The 27,069-nt window shown below is 39.2% G+C and overlaps 7 protein-coding genes across 16 annotated transcripts; 5 read left to right on the top strand and 2 right to left on the bottom strand.

Annotated features, from left to right (window-relative positions):
• The first annotated feature begins 504 nt into the window (after positions 1–504).
• On the top strand, positions 505–5,206 carry LOC140778188 (pentatricopeptide repeat-containing protein At1g71210, mitochondrial). 2 transcript variants are annotated; one of them, XM_073122776.1, is made up of 2 exons: positions 505–3,691; positions 4,759–5,206. In XM_073122776.1, the coding sequence occupies exon 1, from the start codon at positions 534–536 to the stop codon at positions 3,582–3,584; it is 3,051 nt and encodes a 1,016-aa protein (XP_072978877.1). In that variant the 5' UTR covers positions 505–533; the 3' UTR covers positions 3,585–3,691; positions 4,759–5,206. The 2 variants fall into 2 exon arrangements, with proteins under 2 accessions (XP_072978877.1, XP_072978878.1); XM_073122777.1 differs by having other exon boundaries at positions 4,750–5,206.
• A 1,508-nt stretch (positions 5,207–6,714) lies between these two features.
• LOC140779082 (putative invertase inhibitor) lies at positions 6,715–7,266 on the bottom strand. Its single transcript, XM_073124044.1, has one exon. It carries the CDS (start codon positions 7,264–7,266, stop codon positions 6,715–6,717), a length of 552 nt encoding a protein of 183 aa, XP_072980145.1.
• A 775-nt stretch (positions 7,267–8,041) lies between these two features.
• Positions 8,042–10,418, top strand: LOC140778645 (large ribosomal subunit protein uL6-like). Its single transcript, XM_073123453.1, has 3 exons — positions 8,042–8,530; positions 9,753–9,875; positions 9,973–10,418. The coding sequence occupies exons 1-3, from the start codon at positions 8,168–8,170 to the stop codon at positions 10,054–10,056; spliced, it is 570 nt and encodes a 189-aa protein (XP_072979554.1). The 5' UTR covers positions 8,042–8,167; the 3' UTR covers positions 10,057–10,418.
• Positions 10,419–10,782: 364 nt separating this feature from the next.
• On the top strand, positions 10,783–13,655 carry LOC140779502 (WAT1-related protein At1g09380-like). 3 transcript variants are annotated; one of them, XM_073124586.1, is made up of 7 exons: positions 10,785–11,098; positions 11,737–11,799; positions 11,939–12,055; positions 12,125–12,365; positions 12,871–13,029; positions 13,202–13,353; positions 13,428–13,655. In XM_073124586.1, exons 1-7 carry the CDS (start codon positions 10,926–10,928, stop codon positions 13,567–13,569), a joined length of 1,047 nt encoding a protein of 348 aa, XP_072980687.1. In that variant the 5' UTR covers positions 10,785–10,925; the 3' UTR covers positions 13,570–13,655. The 3 variants fall into 3 exon arrangements, with proteins under 3 accessions (XP_072980688.1, XP_072980689.1, XP_072980687.1); XM_073124587.1 differs by lacking the exon at positions 11,737–11,799 and having other exon boundaries at positions 10,783–11,098; XM_073124588.1 differs by lacking the exons at positions 11,737–11,799; positions 11,939–12,055 and having other exon boundaries at positions 10,783–11,098.
• Positions 13,656–13,838: 183 nt separating this feature from the next.
• LOC140779499 (uncharacterized) lies at positions 13,839–18,107 on the top strand. 3 transcript variants are annotated; one of them, XR_012107349.1, is made up of 5 exons: positions 13,839–14,106; positions 14,334–15,443; positions 15,582–15,757; positions 16,949–17,448; positions 17,562–18,107. XR_012107349.1 is itself a non-coding variant. In XM_073124578.1 (4 exons), exons 1-4 carry the CDS (start codon positions 13,905–13,907, stop codon positions 16,967–16,969), a joined length of 1,449 nt encoding a protein of 482 aa, XP_072980679.1. In that variant the 5' UTR covers positions 13,839–13,904; the 3' UTR covers positions 16,970–18,107. The 3 variants fall into 3 exon arrangements, 2 of the variants coding, with proteins under 2 accessions (XP_072980679.1, XP_072980678.1); XM_073124578.1 differs by having other exon boundaries at positions 14,334–15,383; positions 16,949–18,107; XM_073124577.1 differs by having other exon boundaries at positions 16,949–18,107.
• Positions 17,791–20,906, top strand: LOC140779501 (protein DMR6-LIKE OXYGENASE 1-like). Of its 3 annotated transcripts, none has more exons than XM_073124585.1 (5): positions 17,791–17,931; positions 18,538–18,877; positions 18,973–19,220; positions 19,997–20,318; positions 20,465–20,906. In XM_073124585.1, the coding sequence occupies exons 1-5, from the start codon at positions 17,906–17,908 to the stop codon at positions 20,708–20,710; spliced, it is 1,182 nt and encodes a 393-aa protein (XP_072980686.1). In that variant the 5' UTR covers positions 17,791–17,905; the 3' UTR covers positions 20,711–20,906. The 3 variants fall into 3 exon arrangements, with proteins under 3 accessions (XP_072980686.1, XP_072980684.1, XP_072980685.1); XM_073124583.1 differs by having other exon boundaries at positions 17,806–17,931; positions 18,531–18,877; positions 20,465–20,891; XM_073124584.1 differs by having other exon boundaries at positions 17,832–17,931; positions 18,564–18,877; positions 20,465–20,884.
• A 170-nt stretch (positions 20,907–21,076) lies between these two features.
• Positions 21,077–26,330, bottom strand: LOC140779500 (uncharacterized). 3 transcript variants are annotated; one of them, XM_073124579.1, is made up of 6 exons: positions 25,906–26,330; positions 25,488–25,714; positions 24,542–24,652; positions 23,147–23,305; positions 22,331–22,575; positions 21,077–21,585 (listed from the first exon to the last, which is right to left on the bottom strand). In XM_073124579.1, exons 1-6 carry the CDS (start codon positions 26,205–26,207, stop codon positions 21,262–21,264), a joined length of 1,368 nt encoding a protein of 455 aa, XP_072980680.1. In that variant the 5' UTR covers positions 26,208–26,330; the 3' UTR covers positions 21,077–21,261. The 3 variants fall into 3 exon arrangements, with proteins under 3 accessions (XP_072980680.1, XP_072980681.1, XP_072980683.1); XM_073124580.1 differs by having other exon boundaries at positions 22,331–22,572; XM_073124582.1 differs by having other exon boundaries at positions 23,153–23,305; positions 25,906–26,329.
• Positions 26,331–27,069: the final 739 nt, after the last annotated feature.

The following is a 27,069-nucleotide window of genomic DNA, read 5'->3' as shown; positions in this document are numbered from 1 at the left end:
CATACTACAAATTCTATGATTTTGACTTATAGAACTCCTATACATAGGAGGTAAATAATCACATAAAATTTAGCTAAGTATCCGCCTATCCGGGTTCAAAGTTTTAGAGGCATAGGTATTAATGGACACCCACTTCTCTGAAATAAATAAATAAATAAAAAACACCCCCACTTCTCTAAAATAAATAAATAAAAAGCACCAATTGTCGTAAGGTGGGAGGGGTGGGATACAGTTTTGGACTCTTTTAGTTTTGGAATTGTATTTTTGAATCTCCTTTACCCTTTTAACTATACGAAAGTATGAAAAAGAAAAGACCACTGTATCATAAAACTACACGTAGAGACTACGCAAAAAGTATATTATATATATAAATACTTTCATTTTGTTACGGTACACATCTAAATGTACGCTCTCAGTAAGAAACTAAATGAGTAGAAAAGTCTAAATTTATTATTTAAAAATTAATAAGCTGAAAACTGATTGTCAAATATTTTGGCACTTGGGCTTCACTATTAGTACACCGATTGGGCTGGATGTTGGTTTTGGTCTTGGGCTTGAGTCAGGCTAGATTTGATCCATTGGGAGAACCCCTAATGAAAAGTTTACGACCCCCAAATGGTCTAGTTTTGAGGCTCAGCAGCAGAGTGGAGCAATGGAGAAGAAAACCCTGCGACCTCTCGTCGTCGTCGTCGTCGTCGTCTTCTTCTTCTTCTTCTTCTCCACTCTTCTCAAATGATAGCCTTCCGTTATTACCAATCATGCCCTTCCTTCCCCTCCATCTCCACGTTAAACTCCACCCTTCTAATAGCTATTTCTTCATCTCTCGATCACTTCTCAGTCTTCTCCTCTATAAACCCTTCTCCTCCTCCTCCTCTTCTCCTCCTCCTTCTTCTCTCCCTTCTTTTGCCCCTTTGCTTCCTAATCCAATTCCTGACCCTGACCCTAACCCCACCTCCGGCGAGATCGCCGCCGCCTTCTCCGCATGGTTCCGCGGCACCGCCGCTGCCCCCTCTCTTCTAGACCAGATCTATTCCGCCCTCTCTTCCTCACCCGACGACGCTTCCCTCGAACTCTCGCTCTCCCGTCTCCGCCTTCCCCTTTCCGAGCCCCTCGTACTCTCCGCCCTCCGCCACCGCCCTCGCCTCCTCTCTTCCTCCTCCTCTTCCGCCGCCGCCTCCTCCGCCGCCACCGGCGAAGACGACGCTGCCGTCGACGACCCCCTCCTCCTACTCCGCCTCCGCTTCTTCGACTGGTCCGGCCGGCAGCACCCCTACCGCCACTCTCGCGCCATCTACCACGCCGTCTTCCGCCTCCTCTCCCGTGCCCGACGCGTCTCCGTCGTCCTCGACTGGCTCCGCCTCTTCTCCTCCAATTCCGCGTCGCCATCCTCCGCTTTCTCTCCGCTCTCCTCTGGACCCGCGACGTCGCACCCGCGCTTCCACGACACGCTTGTGGTCGGCTACGCGGTTGCCGGGAAGCCCGAGCTCGCGCTCCAGCTCCTCGGGCGAATGCGGTTCCACGGCCTCGACCTCGACGCCTTCTCCTTCCACGTCCTCCTCAACGCGCTCGTCGACGCCTCCCTATTCGACTTCGCGGATTCCCTTCACTCCCAGATCGCCGCCCGGGGCCTCGCAGGCCCAGTCGCGTCCTGCATCCGCATCAAGAGTCTCTGCCGCCAGGGCCGGTTCCAGGACGCCGAAGCCCTCCTCCGCGAGCTCCCGGCTCCTGCCTCCGCTCGTGCCCGCGCCGCCGGCACCATCATTCCCGCCCTCTGCCGCCGTGGCTTCTTCGATGCGGCCGCTCGCCTTGTTGACGAATTCGGTTCTGCTGAGATCTATGGCGCCTGGATCACCAACCTTGTCTCCGCAGGCAGGCTTGACACTGCCGTCAAGTTCTTGGCAACAAAGAAGAACTCGGAGGACTATCTCCCGGACAGTTCACGATACAATCTACTCCTCTGCAGCCTCCTGAGGAAGAACAAGCTTGGAAAGGTGTATGATTTGCTGGTGGAGATGATGGAGGAGGGAATCTCTCCCGACCGCGGTACGATGAGAGCGGCCCTCTGCTTCTTCTGCAAGGCCGGATTGGTTGATGTTGCCGTCCACCTCTATAATTCGAGGATGGAGCTGGGCTTCAGCCCTGATGTGCAGGTCTACAATGATCTGATCAAGGCCCTGTGCCGGGAGGGGGATGTAGACGAGGCTTGCAAGGTCTTAGAGGACTCAATGCAGCACGGATACTTCCCGGAGAAACAGACCTTTACGGTCCTCGCTAATGTGCTGTGCCAGGTGGGTAAGCTGGATAAGGTCCGCAACCTGCTCGATGGGGCACTTAAGAGGGAAGTGCGTCCCGCCTCATCGGTCTTAGCCAAGTACCTTGCAGCACTGTGCAAGGCAGGGGATGTGGAAGAAGCTTGCTTGGTGCCGCAGATGGCTGGTGGAGTGAAGCCCGGCGGTCTCTATCGGTACAAGTCCACTTATACCAGTCTGATTCAAGCGTTCATAGTGATGAAGAGGTTGGATGTGCTCCCTCGCTTGCTTATTGAGATGCAGGAGGTGGGTCATTCACCAAGTCGGGACCTTTATCAGTCAGTTGTGTGCTCTTTGTGCGAAATGGGCAAGTATGCAGAGGTTCTTGAGCTACTCAACAAGCAGTTGCAACTCAAGGAACTTGATCCGATTACATGCTATAACTATGTCATTGATGGGGCTGCACATGCCAAGAGACCCGAGATGGCAAGAGAAGTGTACAATAGAATGGAAAATGCAGGTATCCAACCTAATATAGACAGCAACATTCTCCTTCTTCAGAGCTATCTGAAGAGTAAGCGCATCGGTGATGCTATTAATTTTTTCAACCAACTGCGGGAGAAGCAGGAGCCCAGAAACAAGCTTTATAACATACTTATATCTGGTCTTTGTGAAGCTGGAAAGCCAGAGCAGGCTATGGTGTTCTGGAGGGAGGCGAGGAAGAAAGGGTTGATCCCAAGCCTCCAATGCTACGAGGAGCTTGTGCTTGTATTGTGTTCTTCGGAGGATTATGATACTGTAGTAAAGGTTCTTGATGATTTCAGGGAAACAGGTAGGCCAGTTTCTGCGTTTTTATGCAATGTCCTCTTGCTGCATACCTTGAAGAGCAGGGCACTTTTAAGGGCTTGGTTTCAGACAAGAGATCACAGTAGGGATGCTGAATCAATAGGATCTGATGGAGAAATTAAGGATGAGGGATCAGGACGGCTGTTGCTTGGTCAACTCATTGCTGCCTTTTCTGGTGGGATCAGAATGAGCGAGAACCTAGACAAGTTGGCAGAAGAGGTCGAAAGATTCTTTCCGGTGGATATTTATACCTATAATATGATATTGAGAGGCTTAAGTATGGGAGGGAGGATGGATTTTGCTTGTGACTTGTTTGAGAAGATGTGCAAGAAGGGCTACCAACCTAATCGTTGGACTTTCGACATTATGGTTCATGGTTTTTGCAGAGAAGGTAAAACAAAGGAGGCTGAGAGATGGATGGAGGCAATGTCCCGGAATGGTTTCTTTCCGACATGGTACACAATGAGATTGTATAACAGTAGAGCTTAGAAGAGATGATGTCTCTTTTTAACATGAGTAATACTTTACCCTTGCTTTCCCCACATCAATCTCTGATTGTCGTCACGCCTGTGCCATTGCTAGTACATGCAACACAGGTATCTTGACCTCATACCTTGATTCATGTACTCTATTTCTTTCATTTTCTTCTTGGTTGTAACTTAATTCATTATAAGGAGCTCGATGAGATTCTCCATCATTACTTCGATTAACATAAATTATCATATTTAATTACCAGATTATTGTCCAAATATATACATTGAACTTTGTACTTGTTTCTAAAAAATTGCCTGCAATGTTTGTTGCCTTCCAGGAGGTGGAAACATACCTTTACTATTGCATATGAACTAGAAAAAAAAATTATACGTGAAATACAGATCGTGTCTTGTATATGTCTAATGTCGCTTCTATCTCTGCTTTGCCCTATTAAGGTGATAAATTCTCTGGGCTTCTATTCATAGATGAGACAAGATCCCTATGGCCTATATGTAGAGACAAAACCCTTCCATTTAAACTTTATAGTTGCAATAAATGAGAAGTTATCATTATAATCTTTACCTTTTTCTATTCTTTATGGAGTTAGCTGTAGCATAGAAAGGAAGGCTCTTTGAAAGTCTGACCAATTCCTTCAATCAGTTACAGGCCTGATCCTTGCACAGGCTATCATGGTTTGGTAAATTACTAGGTTTATTACATTGAGAATTGTAAGGTAGATATGATATTTGTTATTGCTATTGGGAATATTAAAACCCTGGAAGAAGTCAACTTAATTTGCTGAAATAAGTAGGCTTAGTTCTGATCTGTAGAACCCTGTTAAGATCAAATGAAAGTTCATCCAAGGGAATTTGATTTAAATAAATTTCAAGACTGCTAGATGGCAGCATTTGTGATGCAGTTGCGGAGGGCTTGGATAGTTACAAACAGATCAATCAAAAAGTGAACAACTCAGCAGTTGCCCAACTGTTTTCATCAGATGTTGATTAGAAATAGACCTCTCTTTTCCCCCTCTTGTGAACTACTGCCTTCATCGTGTAAATATTAATTGTAGTTATATGATTACATTCTGAGCTTTGTATTTCACTATTTCAGTAAGTTCTTTGGTACTTTATAATTTCTACAATAATTCATGGTTATAGTTGTCTTGACTGGAGAAAAGTTCCATCAGGTTTGCGGCCCTGTTCCTTGTCCCAGGCTTGGGGCTAAAGAGAGACTCAGCACATAAACATGGAGCTTCTACTTATGACAAATGTGGATGAGCTGGACCTCTTGGCAGCAGATTGGATTAAGAGAAGCCTGTGACCTGTGGTCTTTTGGAACTCCGAATTCGAAGCATTCTATAGAAAAACCTGACACAGATTCTTGCTCACTAGAGAGTGAAACATGATCCAATGTAGGCGAATTGAGTAGCAGGCTTAATGCAATGAAAGTTCTTTTTCATTTTTCATTCTTCAGGATGCTTTAGTGATGAGACCAATTTTAGAGTTAGTTTCCATACAGCTTTGATGTACTTTAAGATGAGGATCTGAGTGGAATCTTTCCAGATGTATCATTGATTCTTTGTACCTTTACTTGTATTACTGTATTAATAATGCAACTAATTTTTTACCTTCCAAGAGGGAAAAATTTTTGTGGGAAAAGAACAGATAGACTACAGCAATCACAGCTTCTATTGGTTTTACCAAAATGAAAAGAAACTGCACTATTTCTTATGATCTTGATGGCGGCTCAGCAAAACTCTCTGCCAGATGTTTCTATTTGATTTAAAAGACCCCAATTTATGATATATGAAACGTGAAACTAGATTTACTAAACTAACCATATTAGTTTCCTTTTGTATCCAAGATTTTTAGAGGTGATTTAGTTGCAGCTAAAAATTAATTCCTTTTGCCAGTTTGTGGTCTCGATTCCTCCAGTAAATTTGTCCACTAATCTCTGCTAGACCGAGTCAAAACATCACCGTTGTCCAAAACAAACCACCCAATTCTTCCCGCCATTTAATGTGGATCCATAGAAACACAACCTCCTGCTCTTATGTATACCCGGCTACCTTCCTTGCAACCAAAACCTTTGTTCTTTCTATCATACGCTCTGGTAACTCTCTTCCTTCCACTACTTGCTCTCTTTTCTTCAAACAAGAGATGGCCGAGACAAAGATGGCCGTGGTTGCCTTCCTCCTCCTCTCCATGCTCGCCATGTCGGCGGTGCCGGCCGTCAGCACCACCGTCTTTGGCTGCTTCCATGACTGCTACAACCGCTGCTCCAACGGGAAGGACAGCATGGCGTGCGGAACCATGTGTTATGAGGCTTGCAAGGATGAGCCGACTGTCTCGAAGGACTCGTCGGTGATAAATTGAGTCATTCTTCAAGCTCTAACTGAAGAAAATGCATTCATTCACTGTTTAATTCGGTTTGCAGAGACCGAGTTATTCATCAACGAATAAAACCATCTTGAGTATTTCTCTGTGACATTGTTCGTCTTCATATTGTTTCTGTGATATGATACTCTTTGACGGTATTGACAAGTGAGAAATATTGCTATTATGCTGTCTACTTTCCAAATCTGATGATGTCAATCATTTAATTCAACTATGCTACTTGAAAACATGATGACCGAGGATGTTGATTAGAATCCGAGATTTCTTATCTGGTGAAATACCAATATGACAAAATCTAAGAGATAATAATGGCATACGCCAAAATTTGTAAATATCTCAGTCGATTTAGAGTTGAATGACATCTGAATTTGCTGAATGCATTAACCAAGCACAATCTGCTCATGGAGTCTATAATACAGCTTAAGAATCACGCAACTATCTCTATATCGAGCTGCGGAATTCTCAGTTTCAAGCTGAATGAGATAGATGTGAGCAATTCTTGACTTGGATGATGCCTGACATCCTTTGGACTCTGAATACTGCCACAAATAAGCTTTAGACTTAGATCTTTTTCCTGTCAAAGAACTGCAAATTTAACACCCAAATTCTGATCCATGTTATCGAAAGAGAGATGATAATAAGCCTTTTCCATGCACTTGAACATATAGTCCTTAAACAAGAGAAGTAATAGGTACTACATAGACAGATTATTAGCATATCCAGATGATCATACGAAGGAATAATTATCAAAGAAGAGAAGTAACGGCAAGAGCAATGGCAGTGAGGTTGAACAATGCACCATTATCCTTTGTCAACGGCGACTTTAAGCTCCCCTCCTTGAAGCCATCTTCGCATGTACCAGGTGCATCCACCGCACTGCTGATCCATATCTTTGCATCCTCGTAGCGGCCTGACTTGATCGCCTTGATGGAGTCCGCAAGAGTAGAAATGCAATCTGAATAGAGATTTCGACAAGTCTCCAAACACGATTTTACATAACGATTCATCGTTTCATCCTTCAATATCTTTCTCACCTCCGATTTAGCACGCGTCATATTTGCTTTCGCTATCTCTACCGATGCAATTGCTAGTTTTTTGAGGTTTATTTGACCGCTCTTGGGCACTGATGCGAGAGACGCAACGCAGAGGGTGTAATTCACATTAGGATCAGCCTTTTCGCAGCGGTGGCAAGTGTCGATAATTATGCCTGGAAGTGCGGTGGTGACGGTCATAGAAAAGGAGCATTGGAAGAGGATGAGAAAGACTAGAGGGAGCAGCATCTTGTTCGATGTTGTCATTGTTACTCCACTTACTCTTGAGATGAGAGATGAGAGATGAGGAGAGGGGGTGAAGTGAAGAGAGAAGCAAATTAGTTGCGATATAGATGCAAATGGCATGAGGGAGTAAGTAACGGTTTCTTTCTTGCCTAACTAACTTTCCAACAGAATAGGGTGGGGTCCACCTTCACCTCCTCCTCTTAAAAAGTCTTTTCTATCGGTATTAAAAGAGGAAGTTAAAAAATGTAATCACTACTAAGTAAGTAAGTTTTGTGTGATCACTATCTCACCAAATTGAAGTAGAGAATAAAAATAAGAACGGCGAGAAAATAATCACACCCTCCCAACTACCGAGTTTTTGACCAAAATGAATTCTGCATGAAAATATTATCAATTACAATGGGTTTATCAAAAAAATTTATTATCAAAAAGAGGGGTTTTTATTTTCTTTTTCCAGCAGCTTTCCTGTCAATATAATTAATAGTTTCATTATTTATAAAACGACTGAATAGTTTAAGATTCAGAGCAAAAGAAATATCAAGTTTGTATTAATTATTTTTAAATTTAAGTCTAAATTAATCTTGAAGGGAATCTTGGTTAGTCTACCCTTTAGGAAATCAAATCAAATATGTAACAAATTAAATCTTATTTAATATGTATATTTAGAAAAAATATGAATTAAGCTTTATTGAGCAGAGCTTTGATCTGAGTCGGCTTGTGCTTAAAGTTTGGGTTGGAAATTAAATTTGAGCCGGAAGTCGAGCTCGAGCCGGCTCGATTTATTTTGCTCGAACAACGCCCACCAAAACCCTAAAAATTTCGAAGTAGCGCCAAAACACAACCATCGCCGTCACCTCCCTCTCTCTCTCTTCTCCTCCTCCTATTCCAACACCCAGAGAGAGAGAGAGAGAGAGAGAGAGAGATGAAGACGATCTTGGCGACGGAGACTATGGATATCCCCGAGGGGGTGGCCGTGAAAGTGAAGGCGAAGCTAATCGAGGTGGAGGGACCCCGCGGTAAGCTCACCCGCAACTTTAAGCACCTCAACCTCGACTTCCAGCTTGTGGAGGACGGGCGAAAGCTAAAGGTGGAAGCTTGGTTTGGCACACGCAAGACCATGGCGGCGATCCGCACGGCGATCTCCCACGTCCAAAATCTCATCACTGGAGTCACCAAGGGGTACCGGTATAAGATGCGATTTGTCTACGCCCACTTCCCCATTAACGCTTCCATCGCCAACTCCAACACCTCCATCGAGATCAGGAACTTCCTCGGAGAGAAGAAGGTAAAGAGTTCAACTCGATTTGGATATTTGCGTCAAGTTATCGTCTTTAAGGGGCTTACTGATGAAGCGATTGATTGGATCAATGTTGGGGGAAGAATCCATATTGGATCTTAGCTTTTCTCGTGGTTTTGGTTTACGGGCTTGCGTATCGGTCCGGTTTCCTTTGGATCTTTCTGTCAAATTATGATATTTAGAGGGTTTAAAGATGAAGTGGTTGATTGGGTCAATATTGGCATCGGTTTAGACATTTGCCGTGATCTTCTGCTTGTTGAAATGGAATTTATTGCTGAGATTATCTTATTTGGCTTCCAATTTGCTTTAATTTGACGTTAAGTTCCAACCGCGAATATGTTCATCTGTTTTCTTTCACAACAAATTGTTCCATGGTCCCATGAATTATCACTTTAACGTAATAAAATCTAGTTGTACTTTGTTCTGATTCATCCGTTCTCATTTTGATTTGTGGTGAATGAATCTGATACCACCCATTGCATGTTTGTTCTAGGGAATTAATGGTACAATAGAGGGCGATTATCCAGATATTCTCTTGTGCCCACCCATGTCGTGCCATTTCAATGTTGTCCTAGTGACATGCTGAACTAGCACATGTTATTTGCCATGGGCCACTACCATGCTGCTCGGCATTACTCATGTTGATAGCTAATCTATTCTCATGTCATTGGCATTGTATATCTTTGCTTTCAACTTGTCATGTCGTTGGCATGGTATACCAAACATTTTGTGCTCTGTGTTAAAGGTGTAGAACAAGTATTGGTTTTACCGATATCCGATTCATTTTGGAATCCACATTAGACCAATTTAAATTTAAATTTACCATCAGATCCATGCTCTATCTGCTTTTTACCCCAGTAAAAAGTGCTTGTCATTCTCACAGATGTAATGTATGTTAGTCCTTGCACAGTCAAGCCTTCTCACGATGTCTCTTTTTATTCATGGGTACGATCTTCAGTTCCTTCTGCACATTGCAGGGGATTAATCTGCTATAATTTATGTGATTCATGGAGCTCCACAGTAATTGTCAGTATCGATCTTATCTACATTATTTGCCATTTGCATTTTTTTCCCTTTTTCTTTAATTGAGATTACTATGTTTCACATATGGAGGTAAATGTGAGATGACCATTAAGTACAGACATTTAACATATGGATTAGTATATTTTCGGATATGATATTGAGGTTGCTTCTTTCTTCACTTCAACAGGTGAGGAAAGTGGATATGCTTCAAGGAGTGGCGGTTCTTCGTTCTGAGAAAGTCAAGGATGAACTCATCCTTGATGGCAATGATATTGAACTCGTCTCTCGATCTGCTGCTCTGATCAACCAGGTCCAGACGAGCTCCATTTGTTAGAATGTCAATCAGTTTCATTTCTCAGTTGACTCTTAACTCTTACTTTAATCTTGCAATCTCTTTTGTGTTGCAGAAGTGTCATGTGAAGAACAAGGATATCAGGAAGTTCTTGGATGGTATCTATGTCAGTGAGAAAGGGACCATGGCTGATGAGTAGTGGGCCCACTAGCATCCGAAGCAATTGAGTCTAGTGATGGAGTTACTCTATCTTCTAATTCTTTCTTGGTGCATGTGAGGAAGCTCACAATTTTTTGTTATACATTCTATTAGAAGGAAGAATAAACGTTGGAAAAGCCTTTTTCCAGACGAATTGATTGGCCTCTTCATTTGCATGAGATGTGGGATTAGTTTCGCAGTATTCGGGCAACATCATTTGTATATGGGATATGTTGGGTTTATCTTTATGAGATATAATTCTTCTTTTCCTAGGAATCCTCGAGCTGTTTTATGTCATGATTCATGAAGTAGGGAAATTTCTCAGGAACTTTTTAAGTTGGGTGGCGAAGAACATAGACAGAGGGCAAAGGTTTAAGTAAACTTGTCGTACACGCATCAATCCTTTTCACTTGGTTTATAATGTTATGATTCACATGTGATTGTTATAGAAACTCATTTTCTTCATCCTTGAAAGTGGTGGATTTTTACTAATATATCTCATGATTTTTTGTAAGATTAAAAAAAAAAAATATATATATATATATAAAATAATAAATGAGATCCAAAATTTTCTCTCTCTCAATCCGATTTATGAACAGAAGAATTAAAGACGTCATTCCAAGTTTCCTTCTCTTTCTAAGCGATGATGAATCATACCGATGACGTTCCAAGAATATCGCCCCCCTAATTAAAGTTCACACAATCCCCATAGTTTCTCACGTAACAACTTCAAACATTCCACTCATAGCAACAAACAAACAACTCAAGTTGTTACACGTGACATCTCTCCACCAACACCTGAAACCTACTTCTCTCTTTCTCTCTTCTCTCTTCTCTAATGGAGATTGAGAGTGAGAGAGCAGTGGAACCATGGAAAATCTCCTTCTCCCATTGAGCATGATCTTGGTTCAACTCTTCACCATGGGGATGCTCCTCTTGTCGAAGATAGCCTTGAACAAGGGCATGCAACCCTTCGTCCTCCTCGGTTATCGCAACATCATCGGCGTCGCCTTCGTCGCTCCCTTCGCCTTCTTCATGGAGAGGTTCGTAAATGCATTTGATCTCTTTAATGGTGAGACAATATTACTAGGACTCTATACATCATGCATGTAGATTATTACTACAACAAGAGAGTAGCTGGCTAATAAAGAGATGGCATCCTTATCCTTGGTGGTTTTTTTTATATAAAATATATATATATATAGCTAGTATACTTAACTACAACCTCTTTTGTGTTCTTAAATTTTCTAATTCTATAGGTAAAACTGTTCCATGCTCTTGTAGCAAAAGGTTAAAAAGACTGACACTGTAACCTCGATGGAGAGGGAAGAATGCAATGCACTTTGCTATATTCTTTGGAAGAAAGAAAGATTTTATACCATGACTCTTGTTCATTCAAAAAGAAAAAGAAAAGAAAAGAAGAAATGGATTCATGGAGAAGGGGATTGCTCGAGTTCCTACAAAATAATCAGAAATCCTAGCTAGCTCATGATCCATAATGGAAAGGAAGAAGAAATTAAAGGAGATAGATGCATAAGACCCCCCAAAAAGAAACCAATTCTTTTGTTGTATAAATTTCTACTAACATTAGTACCAACTAGTTGTTACCATTGGAGATTTATTTCATCCTACATTTTTTCCTTGTTTCTTTGTTCTCATTTATTTACATATCTCTTGTTAGAGAGATGAGAAAGAAGTTGAATTGGTTAACTTGCGCATGGATTTTCATCAATGCTGCATGTGGGTAAGCTTCTTATATATATATATATATATATTTTTTTTTTTTTTTTTTTCCCTTGTTAAAAATGATCAATTTTTTTTTCCAAAAAAGAAACCTTTTAGTGTCAATATTATAATATCTCTTTTTTTTTTTGTGCATCCAGAGTTATAATGGCACTAGGTCTATACTATTACGGATTACGAGATACAAGTGCCGCGTATTCAGTTAATTTCTTAAATTTAATCCCGGTGGTAACCTTCATCATAGCAGTAATAATCAGGTAATTAATTCATCTTATATTGATTAATTCTCATTTCTTATACTAATTCTTCTTCTCTTCTCTCTTTAGGGTAGAGAGACTGGGCTTAGGATGCAAAGAAGGAAAAGTGAAGATTATTGGCACTGTATTGTGTGTGGGAGGAACGATGGTGGTTAGTTTATACAAAGGAAAATCTTTGCACATATGGCCTACTCACTTGCTCAAAAATCATGGTGAAATAACAAGTGAGATTATTCATCATAATTGGATGCGTGGAACTTTGTTATTGGTGGCTAGTTGCTTGGGTTATGCCTTTTGGTTCATTACGCAGGTAGTTTATCTAAACATATATTTTTTTTTATATTTTATTTCAGTCTCGACTCCTATTTTTAATATTTACTATATACTAAATATCATGTTGCAAACCATTTTTTTTATATTTACTGAAGATTGTTATTCCTAATGAGGTACCATTATTTTCGGAAAAATAGAAAAAATATTTATAATAAAAAAAGCTATAAGTATTTAAGAGTTAAAAAATATTATAATTTTTAATATATAAAAATTATAAAAAATACTTAAATTATAAGTATTTTTATATTGTTTTATAATATAAATATATAAATCTTTTGATAATTTAGAGGTTGTATTTAAAGTAAAAAATATATTCACTAAAAACATCATTTTTCTAGTCCTCTTAGGTTAAAATTAATCCAATAAATTTTTAAAGACGCTCTTTTAATTCAATAGATGAAACTAGTTATAAAATAAATATTCTTTATATAATTTTTGTTGTTATTATTGATAACTAAAAATAACTTTTTATTGATGAACAGGTGAAATTATTCAAGATATTTCCTTCCAAGTATTGGACAACAATGTTGACTTGTGTGGCAGGAAGTTTCCAAGCAATAATAATTGGAGTTATTATTAATAGAGAGAAGTCAACATGGGCTTTAAGTTGGAATATGCAACTCTTCACAATAATATACTCAGTAAGATATTATTTGGGTTTAACTCTTGTTTTTTTTTATTATTGAACAACATTTTACTAGATTCTCTATTGAAAAAATAATATATTTTATTTCTTTTTCATCTCATTATAGAGCAATATCAAATCTATCAAACTTTGTTATTAGTTTATAATCAAAATGATTTAATTTGCAGGGTATACTCAATACCGGTGCTACATTTTGCTTGGTATCATGGGCCATTGCAAGAAGAGGACCAACTTATCCTTCAATGTTTAATTCCTTATCTGTGATTTTTACAACTATTATAGACTCTATTTTAATGGGTCCAGATATCACAATTGGAAGGTAAGTATCTAATTTAACAACTTTATAACTTTAAAAACTCAATACTACTAATTGTAAGTATACAAATTTTGCAGTTTACTTGGGACATGCTTGATAATTGGAGGGCTATATGCATTTCTTTGGGGAAAAGGAAAGGAGTTGCAAAGATATAAGAAGAAGGCCAGAGAGAGTATTACTGTCTGTGATCAAACTCAAAGTTCATCTGATGTAATTTAATCATTGGAAGTAGTTTCTAAATAGAACTTTGTATATTTTTGTTGACCAAATCATGATAGTTCTATAGTTAAAAAGTATATACTTTATTCATTCATTTTTTATTTTTTTATTTTATTTTTTTTACCTTTATTTATTATTTTTATTTTATTCAATTTTCATAATTTTTAAAAAATAATTACTTAGAGCAATAATTCGTATCGTATAATAATGTGGATGATTGATTTAATAAAATGTAACATATTAACAACTCTTAAGATGGATTAGCCCGATGTAATAAAAAACACGGAAGGCACCAAAAAAAAGACCCCCAACCGTTCTCTCTTTCTAGGCCTCCTATGGATCCCGTCGGCGGCGGCCGGTCGCTGCCGCCGACTACCACCACCTCCTCCGTCGCCACCGTCGTCTCCTCCTCGCTCTCGCCTCTCGCTCCCCCTTTCACCCTGGAACGGCGTCTCCCATCTTCCGCTTCCTCCGACAACTTTACTTTTTGGCTTGATCCTTCCTCGAGCTATCACACCTCGTCGTCCCTTCCGAGAGGTAATCCGTCTTAAGAGCCATCTCAACTGCCTGTTTGATTATCGCCTTTGTTGTGATAAAGTTGTCATCTTTGATCGTGAAGAGTAGTATGTGATAGGATAATTCAAGTAAGCTGTTTGATTCATTATTACAGGGGAAAAAAAAATGATAAAATCCTTGCTTTCTTTCTTGCTTCGGTTTACATCACAAGTATGAGATACTTATTTGATTTAATTTCTTTCATTCAGAAATTTATGGGGGATATGTGACTGCCCCTGGTAATACATCTGGGGCACCAGTTTTGGTTTCAACCGGATTACATGAAGTGGAATCTTATCCTCGGTTACTTATTACTTCCTCTGTAGTAGAACCAAGCAGTGCCTTTCTTTCAAATTCTTCGTTTGATACATCAACAAATACCATGGATTACATTGCGTCTACTAGTTGTTCTAATTCGGGGCTAGTAATAACTTCAGCTATCAGAACTTCCTCCTCTAATGGTTATTGTGCATCAGATGCTCCAAATCCAATGGTTAATCAGCTAAGCCCTCATAGTATGGACACATATAATTCAATAGCTAAGATGCAGCAAAGTAGCATCAACCATAACAGCATTGGCAGCAAATTAGGTTATAATGATAATATCCAAGATGATAATAAATTGACGAGAAGTATCTATATCTCTGGTAAATTTGGACAGATGTTGCATTCAAGCAGTAAAGTAGCAACTAAAGATATGGCAGACTATGCTACAGAAGTAACCTCTGGATTGAAGATGAAGCACCTTGTTCCAAAAGCCTCTGCTTCTACATGTGGCTCCGTGCTATCTAATGATCAAAAGCAGAATTCGTTAGAAAGAGTTGATTCGCTTGACCAGGATGTTGATTCGCCATGCTGGAAAGGAACTTTAGTTTCTCGGCAATCACCGTTCAGTGTTGGTGAACAACCAAGTCCTTATCCAGTAGTTAAGGAATCAGAAGGTTCCAATGATTTGAGTCCAGAGCAGAAGCATCTTTCTAGCAGTGCCATATATTGTGAATCTGTTGCAGAACAAAGCAGCACTTTTGTTAGTTCGAAGAGCGACCAAATGTTTTCTGCATCTGCAATGGTCTTATCTTCTATTATTTCACCAAGAGTGAAGAAGATATCTGAAGAAGCCGGTATAATAAAGCCGGACTGTCCAAATTCTTGTGGAAAGGCAATTTTCTGTGCAGATATTTGTCAAGAACAAAGAATTGAAGATAAAAAAAGGAATGCTGAAGTAAATTACAATGATGCAGCAGAATCTGATCCAAAAGGTAGTTGTGTTTCTCCACATAATTTGGTATTGGCAAATCAAAATTCTGATCCCAAGAAAGGTCTGTGCCTACCAACTAAAGAAATTTATCGATTTAATCTCATATTAGGGAAATGTAAAGTTTTGTAGAGTTTCTTTTTTTCTCTCTCTTTTTTTCCTTGTTGCATCTTTTAACCACTTGACTCATCTTCTATGGCAGGTCCATGTTCATCAAGAGAGAAACATATTCAAGTACTGGTTAAGGCAATGCATAGTCTATCAGAAATGCTATTGGGTACCATCTGCAATGGTGACGATAGGTTGGTGGAACAAGACAATAAGCTCCTCCATCTAGTAATTGATAATCTTCAGATATTGCTGCATGAGAACAATAAGGTACATTATTTTGAAGTATTCCTGTGCTTTAATCTGATTTAGCTATAGGTGAGTCTGGATATAATAAATTATGCCTATTGTACTGAAGAGATGATAATGGTATTAAATCAATCCTAGGTTCTCCATTTACTCTATGCTCATATCGAGGAAATTCAGAGTGTTCTGTTCTCAGCTTTTGGCAAACTTTACCTGAGTGGGTTGTAGCAAAGTAGTATTGCTTCTTGAAATGGTATTAGAGCTGACGGTTCGGTGGTCTGAAGTGGTTTGTTTCTCTTAGTTGGACGAGGATGAACAGTGACATTAAGATGAGTACTTTCCAATAGTTCTAGATGTTCCATGCACTCTCTGATGATTTGTTTTGGATCCAAGTTTGGCACCAATATCTACAGGGTTTAACACTTAGCTTGCTATCAGTTATGAATCTTTTAATTCTTTTGCAACCTTTACCAAATCTGAGTTGTGCTCTAGTTGGCTTCTTATTTCATAAACGATGAGGGTCACGCCATTTGTAGTAGCTGCAGTGCTGGAGCACTGGTAGCATCTTTGGATCTGCCTGATAACATTTTCTAGTTATCTTCTTGGGATGGCTTAGGTCATAAGTGCCTCTGTATGGGTCCTGGTCCTCCTGGAAGATTGCCACTACTGTGCAAGGAAGAAAAGAAGGTCAAAGTATTACTTGATTGGCCTTAGATGTGAGTAAGAGGAGTTGCCAGCTGTGCACAAGTAGCCCTGTGGCAACTTTTATAGGGCCACATATACCACAAGGAAGTATTATACAGTACCTATCTTCTATGTATGACCGATTGTCAAGCAGCTCAAGCAACAATGTCCCCTTAAATCTTGTGTTCTCCTATGAAATGCTTCTTTATAAGCTCCACCTATTTCAATCTTAGAAATCCATAACAGCATGGCGATTCAAAATTTAGTCCATTGTCTGTATATAGAATGATATCCATATCCTAGAATAACCACAATGCACATCCAAATTTCCTTTTTCTTTTTTCTAATCATATTTTCTTACTTTCTTCCTTGTGTCATAATAAGTTCTAATGAGGATTTTGTTAAGGATACTCATTGGACTAGATGGTCTTCTCTGGGAATACATTGTCAAAAGCTGATAGTATAAACCAGGATTACTTAATGATGTCCATACTATAATAAATTCATACTAATGCACTATCTTTTTCACAGGATACAAGTCCAGCGATGTAGGGGGTTTATGGCTTGACTCAGGTCAACTCATCCTTCGAACTAGAAGCACTGATCTAAGAAATAACTGTACTTGCTGCTTTACCCATAATTGCAGGCATTCAGGAATCTTCAAGCAAGAAATATGAAAAGATTGCAATATTGAAATATGAATTTTACATGTTCAGATGAAGATTGTGATGGAGAACAACAGGCACCATACTGGATGGACATCTAGTTTTGTCTTCACTGCCTCTCTCATGTTTTAATATATAGTTTTCTCCATCCAAGTGAAAGTTATTATTCCCCTTGGAGAAATTTTGATGATTGATTCCATTCATTACCTTGATGTGCATGATGCACCAGTTGAAGTAAGAATTTAACCAACTCCAAGGCTGTGATACATGTAGAGTTCCCCGAAGAACTTATATGGCATGTCCAACTTCCCTTTCTAACAAGAACTGAGACTGATAATGGTGAAGCATCGACCTGGCTCCATTGAGGTTTTTGAAGCGTCAGACTGGAAATTTTAGTGGCATACTAGTAACAGAGTCCTTTTTATTCACTTCATGAGCTCAATCTAGAACTAAAGAGGCTTTGTGCTTCCCCTATTCAGGTGTAGGAAGGCTGATTTGGGCTTCAAAGAACTTGGTTCGTGGCCACTCAGTAAGGAAGACTTGACAAATTGGCGCTCATTTGGTAAGGGGAGACCTGATTTCTTTCCAGCATATTGCGGCAAATGACAATGAAATTTATCCTCGAAATGCTAACAAATTCAGCAGGGAGGGACTATGATGCAAATTCTTTGATAAACAGATCAGAGTTTGGTAAAACCACTTTTGGATGAACCAGGGTTTCAGTCGCGCATTACGAGCAGAGAGAGCACGTCAACTTATTCCTGGAGGATATGAATGCCGAGTGGGAGGATAAGCTGCAGGAGGATTTCATGCAGAACAAGAAATGGTTACCCGACTTATGGCTTTCTGGTGAGGAAACTTGTAATAACAGCAGCATGGCGCATGATTTATTCTATAGTTTTTGTTTACTTTATGAATGTGTCGAGTGGATAGTTTTATGCATAACTCTACCTTGTAGTTATCCGCATACTGGCTGGCAATATTTCTATGCAATCAAGATGTGCGTCTCACTTTAGTTTCTGCCATTTTCTTTCTTAAATGGGTGCTGCTTGGTGTGATAATATGTTTTGCCTCATAATCGCTGTTTATCTCGGTCAAGAAATGGATTAGTGTTTCTGAAATTGAATGAGATATTCTGAACTTTCTCATCAGGATAGTTCTTTTTTTATTTTCAAAAGAAATGAAAATTTAGTGATATCTTAATTAAACCGGTCATCAATATAATTAGAACCCACCATTGTCTGAATGCATCTTACCATTGTTGCTAGAAGACTGTCTTAAATGCTACTCAAGACTTACCCTTGCCGAGAAACAAGTCAATTCGAGGTACCAGATAATAAGGGTAACTACGTATTAGGAAGGAGAAACACATCAATGCACAATGAAGTAAAGAAATAGTATATGATAGGATTTTTTTTCTTTTTGAAAGTTAAAATATAATATATTAGATGTCAGCAATTCAACACGCGTCGAAAAAACAGCTGGCGGCATCGTCTCATCTAGTTCAAGTCCTACTTGGCACCTAGCAATCTCCATTGGACTCTCTCCCGTTCCTCTGATCACCATGGCAGCAAGCAGCACTTCCGAGCTTCTTCTCACTGACATTGCAACGCAAGACATCACCTGCATCCCCTCCAACTACATCCGGCCTATCTCCGACCGCCCTAATCTCCTCGACGTCGAATTCTCTAACGCCCAAATCCCCCTCGTAGACCTGCAAGATCTCCTGGGCCCCGACCGCTCCCGGGTCGTCGAGGCCATTGGCCTTGCATGCCAAAACGGTGGCTTCTTCCAAGTTACGTTACGTACTAATATTTGGTTTCATAATAATAATAGTTGAAAGTTCTTCCATATACTTATGAGAACACTAAATATTTTTATTCGATGCAGGTGAAGAACCATGGCATCCCCGAGGCGATGATCGACGACGTGTTACGTGTGTCGAAGGAGTTCTTCCAGTTGCCCGTGTCGGAGAGGTTGAAGAACTACTCCGACGATCCCATGAAGACGACGAGGCTCTCGACCAGCTTCAACGTTAGAACGGAGAAAGTTCGCAGTTGGCGTGATTACCTTAGGCTTCACTGCTACCCTCTTGAACATTTCGTCCATGAGTGGCCTTCCAATCCAGGAACTTTCAGGTCAAGAGAAAAAAGAGGGGGGGTTTCTTTTTTTCTTGTTAGATTTAATTTATTTCTTAAGTGGTTTAAGTTAATCATAATCATTAGGTTGATTTATTATATTAAAAAAATAGGATTAGATAAAGATCTAATCACTGTGGATAATAAAGATTATAATGTCATTTAAGTATATCTAATTCTTATTAATTAAGATTTTATTTATTAAAATTTTATTAATTAAGAGAATAATGAAATAGCAGTACAAGGAAATTCAAAGTAAAAAATAGAAAAGAGGAACTAAAATCAGTTTTACACTTAGAAGGATAGGATAGAAGCAACTCTAATTTTCACTAGAAATCTTTGGGCCCTTTGGTCTCCAATTATGAAAAAAAATCCATAGTAGCTATTCTAATTTCTTATGATATTAAAATTGTACATCTAATCTAGAGTAGGGTAATTTAACTTTAGTTGTAAACTAAAATATTAATATAATAATTACTATAGGAAGTGAAGATTGATTCTAAGTAACCTTAATTTGACATATAAATTGAAACTAAAATATTCTTATTTCTTGTAGATATATATTGTATATTTTTAACTATGCAATAGGAAGAGAGATAGGATGAAAAAATTGAGCGAAAATAGTTGAGCACTAACCTGGGGATAAGATTATGAAAAAATATTAGTTAAATTAAGATAAAATTATAATTAGATTTATTCCTTCTATTCCTCTCCTTCCAAGTTATACATATATATTTATATTTATAAAATAAAAGCTTCTTCTCAATCCATGGCAGGCAAATTGTTAGTGACTACTGCAAGAAGGTGAGAGACGTGGCTCTGCAAATATTAGAAGCCATGTCGGAGAGCTTGGGTCTTGAACAAAACTACATCAGCAAGGCGTTAGGATCCCATGCACAACACATGGCCATCAACTACTACCCGCCGTGCCCGCAGCCGGAGTTGACCTACGGCTTGCCGGCCCACAAAGACCCCAACGTCATCACCCTCCTCCTCCAAGATGATGTCCCGGGATTGCAAGTCCTCAAGGATGCCAACTGGGTCGCAGTTGACTCGTCCAGATATAACTTGGTCATCAATGTTGGGGATCAGATACAGGTAGTATTGACTTTTTTTTTTCTTTTGTGCGTTGACTGGAAAGAGAAGTCAATGATTTTAAACTTTTGGGATTCATTCGATTTCTTTCAAGCATCATTACTGTCACCAAAATCATTATGATTCTATCTTTTTGTTGTTTGGTGAAGGCATTAAGTAATGGCAAGTACAAAAGTGTGCTGCATAGAGCGGTTGTGAACGACAGTTCTCCGAGGATTTCAATACCCACCTTCTACTGTCCGTCGCCTGATGCGGTGATCAGACCGGCGGAATCGCTCGTCGGCGAAGAGCATCCTCCTCTCTACCGGAGCTTCACTTATGCTGAGTACTATGACAAGTTCTGGAGCCAAGGGTTGAACTCTGCGAGCTGCCTTGATGTTTTCAGGGCCCGTTAGTAATCACCATATAAATAAAGAGCTGATACATTTGAGTATATTTTAAATCTAGTTTTATCTTTTGCTCTTAGTTTCTCATCCACATCTTACCATGCTAAAGATTTTGGAAATGGGAAGGTCTCAGTGATGCTGTCTGTTTCCAATCACGCAAGGTAAAACGAGTCAGGTGAATTTTCATTTGAGATTGTTGCAAGAAAACGAAGTAGTAGGCACCAATGATTACGATTATAATTTTGCTCGAGCTTTCAGTATGTGATTAAAAGAATCCAGCGTAAAAAAATAAGAGCAGTAAACACTTGGAAAAAAGAAGAAATAAATCAGAAGATAAAAAAAGAAGCCACATCCACAAGGAGTTGGAGGGGAAGATATGAAGCAGTGGACTTATTAATTTATTCTGGGCCATTCCAGCTTCAAAGTACAAAGCCACTGAGTAACTGAAGTCTTGCAAAAAGAAGGAAAATAAAATCTGAAAGGAAACTTCAGCAGTAGCATGGATCAAGCTTATTCAAGATGCAGCATCTGATCTGATGTGCATTTTACAGTGAGAAGTGCTAGATCTTCTTCAGAACAAACACTCCGAATCCGATGCCAAGAAAAGTTGCGATCGCAATTCCAAAAATGCCTGCAAGAATCCCAGGAACTATCAAAGAAGTCCAGCCTTTGGCGGTTGCCATTCCGCAAGCTGTAGTGGGGCCGCCAACATTGGCATTTGAAGCAATGAGCAGTAACTTCCGTTCTAATCCCAGTAGCCTTCCGACTCCAAGTATTACTGCAAGATGCACAGCGATCTGTATGAACGCAAATGCAAATATACTGGGTGTGGTGTTGATGACATTTGAGATACTGCCATTTGCTCCCACAACAGCAAAGAAGACCTAACATGTGTATATTCAAAAATCAAAATGGTTAAATTAGATAATAGAACCATCAAGAGGGAAAAAGAAAAAGAATGGGGAAAAAGTATCAAAAGGAATTTCTTTTAAAACCTATATAATGGTTACAGGGCTCAAAGTACATATTTTGCCTCCATCATATTTACTATTTCAGTCACAAACTATCTAGTTTGCAATAAGTAGAACATACTTCATATTGCTTATCACACAATGAGGGCTTTCTCATTTGCAACAGATAAACTAATACACGTATAATAAATAAATGAAAAGCTAGAATAATGTAATCAATAGTCATACAAGGGAAAAAAATATGGAGATAAAACATATGGAGATCTTGAGCGCTTAGTCATTTGTGGTGAACTCTGAAAGTATAAAGAAGAAAAAGGTAAAAGTGTTATGCAATCTTAATTGCACATGACTAAAACATAGAACAGTATGATCCTTCTTTGGCAAAACCATGATTCATTAGCAACAACTATGGAGAATCCTGTAGAGTTTGCAGAGCAGAATCTGACATGAATACACTAGTAGATAGCAACAAGCTCGATCCAGGAGCAGAAGTATCCACCTTTTCATCCTAGTGAGTACTAATTTACAAGTTTGGCATGGTAGAACAGGAAATAGGTTCCTCGCATTATCAACACTAATATTTTTATGAAGCATCTAACAGAAAGAAACTCATGCAAGTGTATATACTGGTAATATTCTATTGTGCAGGACATCTTACCTGCATTAGGATTAAAGCCATCGCCTCACCAGCAGGAGCAAGGCTTCCAAGTTGTGATGGGAATATTGTTGCCAAGGCCACCACAATTGCTGTTATGCAGGGAAGGTTCCCTCCTTGAATACCAAATGTAGTAGTAATGTATCTAGCTGCTCTGCATATTGCAAAAGATACAGCTATAGCTGTAGCACTTTGTAGGACGGGTAGCTTGTTTCCTGTGCTAGATTCAGAATCAACTTGACCATCTCCTGAGGATCAAAAGTTCCTGAGATGGTATCCTACATTAAATTTCTACATTACTAAGTAAGGCCCTAAATACATTGTTAACCAAAATTATTAGAACTTACCAATAATAAAATTGTCATAATATTTCAATCAGATACATCCAACAAAATTTCAAGCGAGAAAAGAACCAAAATACCGATTAGTCTATAATAGTTATTGTCTGTGTACACAAAATCAACATGTAGACGAGAAAGATCACATTATCATAATGGTTGGGACTAGTAGTTTGGTCAACCTTCTTTTTCTTGAGATGGAAAGTTCTCTTGCATACCACACGGGATTCAAACCCACCACCTGTGGGAGAACAGCACTGTTACTTTCCACCAAGTGTCACCTTTGGTGGCTGTAGTTTGGATTCTACTTAAAACATTGGAGATTGAATTATCAAAGATAACTTCATTTGTTGATCGATAAAAAAGGTAGGGTGAGAAGAAAAATTTAGCATAGAAATGATTATATCATTGTATCATTAGATAGCCCACTTGACAAGCATGTACAGCAACATAGTATAATTAGATAAGAGGAAATATTTACTCAAACCATTGGTAGATGAAGCTTCTGGAGGTATTCTAGATGCTAATGCGAAAATAGATGTAAAATAGACTGCACAGATAACATTGTCTGCAGCCAGCCCTGCAGCTAAAACAGATGGAGAAACACCAAGAGCCTCAGCGACAGCAACATAATTGACCGCTGCAAAGAAAATTAACCTGAAGTTATATAAAATTCAAAATAAAATACTTCTAGCACATTTAATGCATTTTATTTCCATTAGAGTAGGATACATCAAGAAAACATCAGTCGCTTATTGCTGATCTACCACCTGAATGCATTTGAACTTTCTTTAACTGGCAAAGAAGAGTCTCTATATCAACTTTTGGATTTAACAGGGAATCCAGAAATATGGTTTGTTACTATTATTTGGATCTTGTAAACCAAATCTAACAAAATCTCATGTAGGTAATCATTCAGCGGAATTCAGAATAAGACTAACATATCTCAGTTTCTATAACTGAGATAATTTTTGTTGGCAGCCAGATTTCCTAATAACAAAAAATATAGATGATATAACTATGCACATTGGGGCAGTAGGAGTTTGGTTTCAAAAGAACCTTCTATGAAATTTAATAGGATACATTAAGGAAATAGGCTCTATTAGATCTTTCTCCTCAATCTCTAATATAGGGCTCTCCTCCAGGTTACAGAAGGTTTTGCTTGTAAGCCTCATAGATGAGATGATACAAGGTGAGGAAGAGATATGAGAAGGATGATTGTACATACCATTGAAAGTGAAGAAGAACGAGTGAGGAATAAAGAGATTTTCAGTATAATTTAAATAGTTGTACTGCTCAGGATTTACATTCTACTTCAATTAGAGAAGCTAACATTTCTTATGCAAATTTATTGTAACAATTTATATAACTCAATTTTACCTCTTGAGTAATTGTGTATATATATATATATAATATAACATACTAGCTTATTGCATGATTTTCAACATTCAGTTTCACTGGCATGCACCTAGGAAACAATGAGCTCAACCAAATAGAAGAAGCCAATAAGCAGTCAGCATCATTCAACTCTATTTTGGCTGTCCTTCATCTCGCTAAGATTATGTATCTTGCACCAAAAATCTGACCTTCCCTAGAAAGAATGTCCTAATATTTTATCCTGTCACGTCATTTTGATACACTAGGAAACATTCAGCAGTTAATTAGCAAAGCTAAGAAGATCCATAGGTTGTGAAGTATAAATAAGTAAACTAGTCGAGCAATAAAATGATAGTACATAAGGATTAATCTATTGATAAGTTATTATGACTAACGTACTGCAGAATGAAAATTCTAAAATGTTTCATTATGCCATCATCTCCTGCATTTCTTATAAGACCTTGCCAGGAGCAACATTTATTATATAGTTTGATAGTACCTCCACCAATATGCCTACTCATGAGGGCTGCTGCAATCTTCCAACTATCTGGTCCGAGTGATCGCATGGGAACCAATAAATATGCTGTTATCGTGCCAATCGTTGTTGCAACTGTCATGGAAAACAAATTATATTCAGTTTGATGATCTTCATGAAGTATGAGGATTAACCCACAAATTGTAAACCATTTGGCAAGCAACAAACTAGTGTAGACTGTTACATCTTTTTGTTCCCTTATTTTGTCAGTAACCATTTGTTTACCCTCTTGTTTGAATCCATCAAAGCATGAAGTGGCCCATTATTCCACCATCTGAGGAACATTCACAATGTTCATCTAACTGCCCACATAGGGACTTGGTGATGGGTAGTGTCTCTATTTAAGTTAACCCATTTTTGGGTCCCTATTCACACAATACAACTCATTCAGAAAAATACATCATATAAGTGAGGTTTTGGAGTGCTTCGAATATCTGAAAAAAAATGCAGAGCAACAAATATTCATGTTTCAGAACTTGATGAAAATGCCAATGGCTGAAGGTAATCTTCAATCCGTTCTATTTCGCATTTTGATCTAAATGCTATTTAAGGTGTTAAAGCATGTTTAGATAGTCTATTATATCTCTTACATGTGGTGTCAGAGCTCACCCATTGCCTGGGCCTTGTTGTTTTGCGTTCTAGAATGATTTTTTGGATTAAAACCTTCAAACATTTTTTAGCATTTTTTCGCACTATTGTGTTTAGCTTAGTTCAAATAAATTCCATAAATAGTGATTCACAAAAGCCGTTTTTCTATTTATGTTCAGAACGTTCTGCTTAGATGAACCTTCTGACTTTCCACAGATGGTGGAATAATGGGGTAAACAAATGGTTACCGAGAAAAAAAAAACCAGCATAGTATATAGAATAAGCATCATGCATTAAAATCAAAGACTAAATACCAACATACCAGCTCCAATCAAGAAGGCCAAGAGCAGAGTCCCCGTCGAGCGCAGAACCCGGCGAAGGTCCGCAGTGAAAAGGAGAAGCGGAACGGCAATCGGAAGCAAATACTCCAACACCACCTTGTACGCCGGCGCATCCGCCGCAACGATCCCTACGCTGCTCGCCGCCAAGCCCACCAAAGTGCTCACCAAAGCCCCACTGAGCGCGCTCCCCCACTTGGTCTTCTCCGACCTTCAAAACCAACACAAATCCACATCAAAATCGCAGCTTTAGTAAAAATCCGAAGAAAGGTGAGGAAAAAGGACCAGATTCCCCCCACTTTGTTGTCTTCAACATTCGAAACCAACACAAACCCATATCCCAAAATCGCAACTTTAATAAGAACACGAAGAGAAATGGAGGAATAATGGAGGGGGCATGACCAGATTCCGAAGGCGCCGGCGGCGAAGAGGGCGGTCCAGGTGCCCCATTGATCCTGAGGGGAGATGAGAGGGGTGGAGAGGTGATGGACGGCAGTGATCCGAGGGCAGAGGGGCTTACGAAGGTGATGGAGGCAGGAGGAGGAGGAAGAGGAGGAGGAGGTGGTGGTGGGGATCGAGAGGAAGGGATTGTAGGGGGAAGAGGAGGATGAAGATGACCGGTTCAAGGAGAACGGTAGTTGGGGGGAGATTACCGGTCGAGCCGGTGAGCGAGGGGAGAAAGGAAAGGAGAGGGAGGAGGCCATGGGAGAGAGAGAGAGAGAGAGCGAGCGAGCTGAGAGAACTGAAGACCAATGTCCGACGACAAAGAGGATTCTTTGCGGTTTCCGGATATACGAAACTGACAAAAAAAATTACTCGGCTTCTGTCTACTTGGTCCTCAATAGTTGTTCTACAATATAAGGTTGCAGATGATCCGGTTTAGAGAGAACAATGGTCGTATTCCTCTATAGAATAATAGAAACTATATATATTCTCTGCGGAGAGAAACAGTGCTTCGATGTTTGTACCAGAAATAACAAAGATCCGAGAAGAAATATTTACTCCATGAGACGTAGATCTACAATAGTGATTAACAAAGAGTGTGATTTTGTAATCACTTCTTCTGACAGTTTTCCAATATAGTGATACAACGATTAATGGAGTAAGAATTGGATTTTGCTGGGCAGACAATAATTATAATAGATTGAGGAATATTTTAAACAGAGGAAATTCTTTTTTCACGTAGTAGTTACTAACAAGGCGATCAAGTTTGGTAGCGTTGATTTCGGATTCTCTTCTCGTTGCTGGATTGGAGTTAGATCCACATTAGTGGGCAATTTGAACGAATAATATTCTCTTTTGGGACCGTTGCTTCATGTATCATTGAAGAAAGGGTTAGAGAGATACTCTTCCAAAAGACATCAAGCATTTCCTATGATGCCTTTCTAAAGAATCCTGAGTTTTTGACTAATCTACAATTCCTTCCAAAAGATATTATTGTTCTACTATAGATTTACAAACTATTTAGAACAATAAAACACTTTCATTAAAAAAATAATAATAATTTTCTGAGATATATTATGCTTATACAGCAACAACTGTAGTAGATTGTTAGAATAGTTTGAA

The sequence above is a fragment of the Typha angustifolia genome, chromosome 15, assembly GCF_048772165.1.
Source record: "Typha angustifolia cultivar Huaian chromosome 15, ASM4877216v1, whole genome shotgun sequence".
Lineage (NCBI taxonomy): Eukaryota > Viridiplantae > Streptophyta > Magnoliopsida > Poales > Typhaceae > Typha > Typha angustifolia.
The sequence above is the reverse complement of the archived record's forward strand: the minus strand, read 5'-3'. Positions and strand labels throughout refer to the sequence as shown.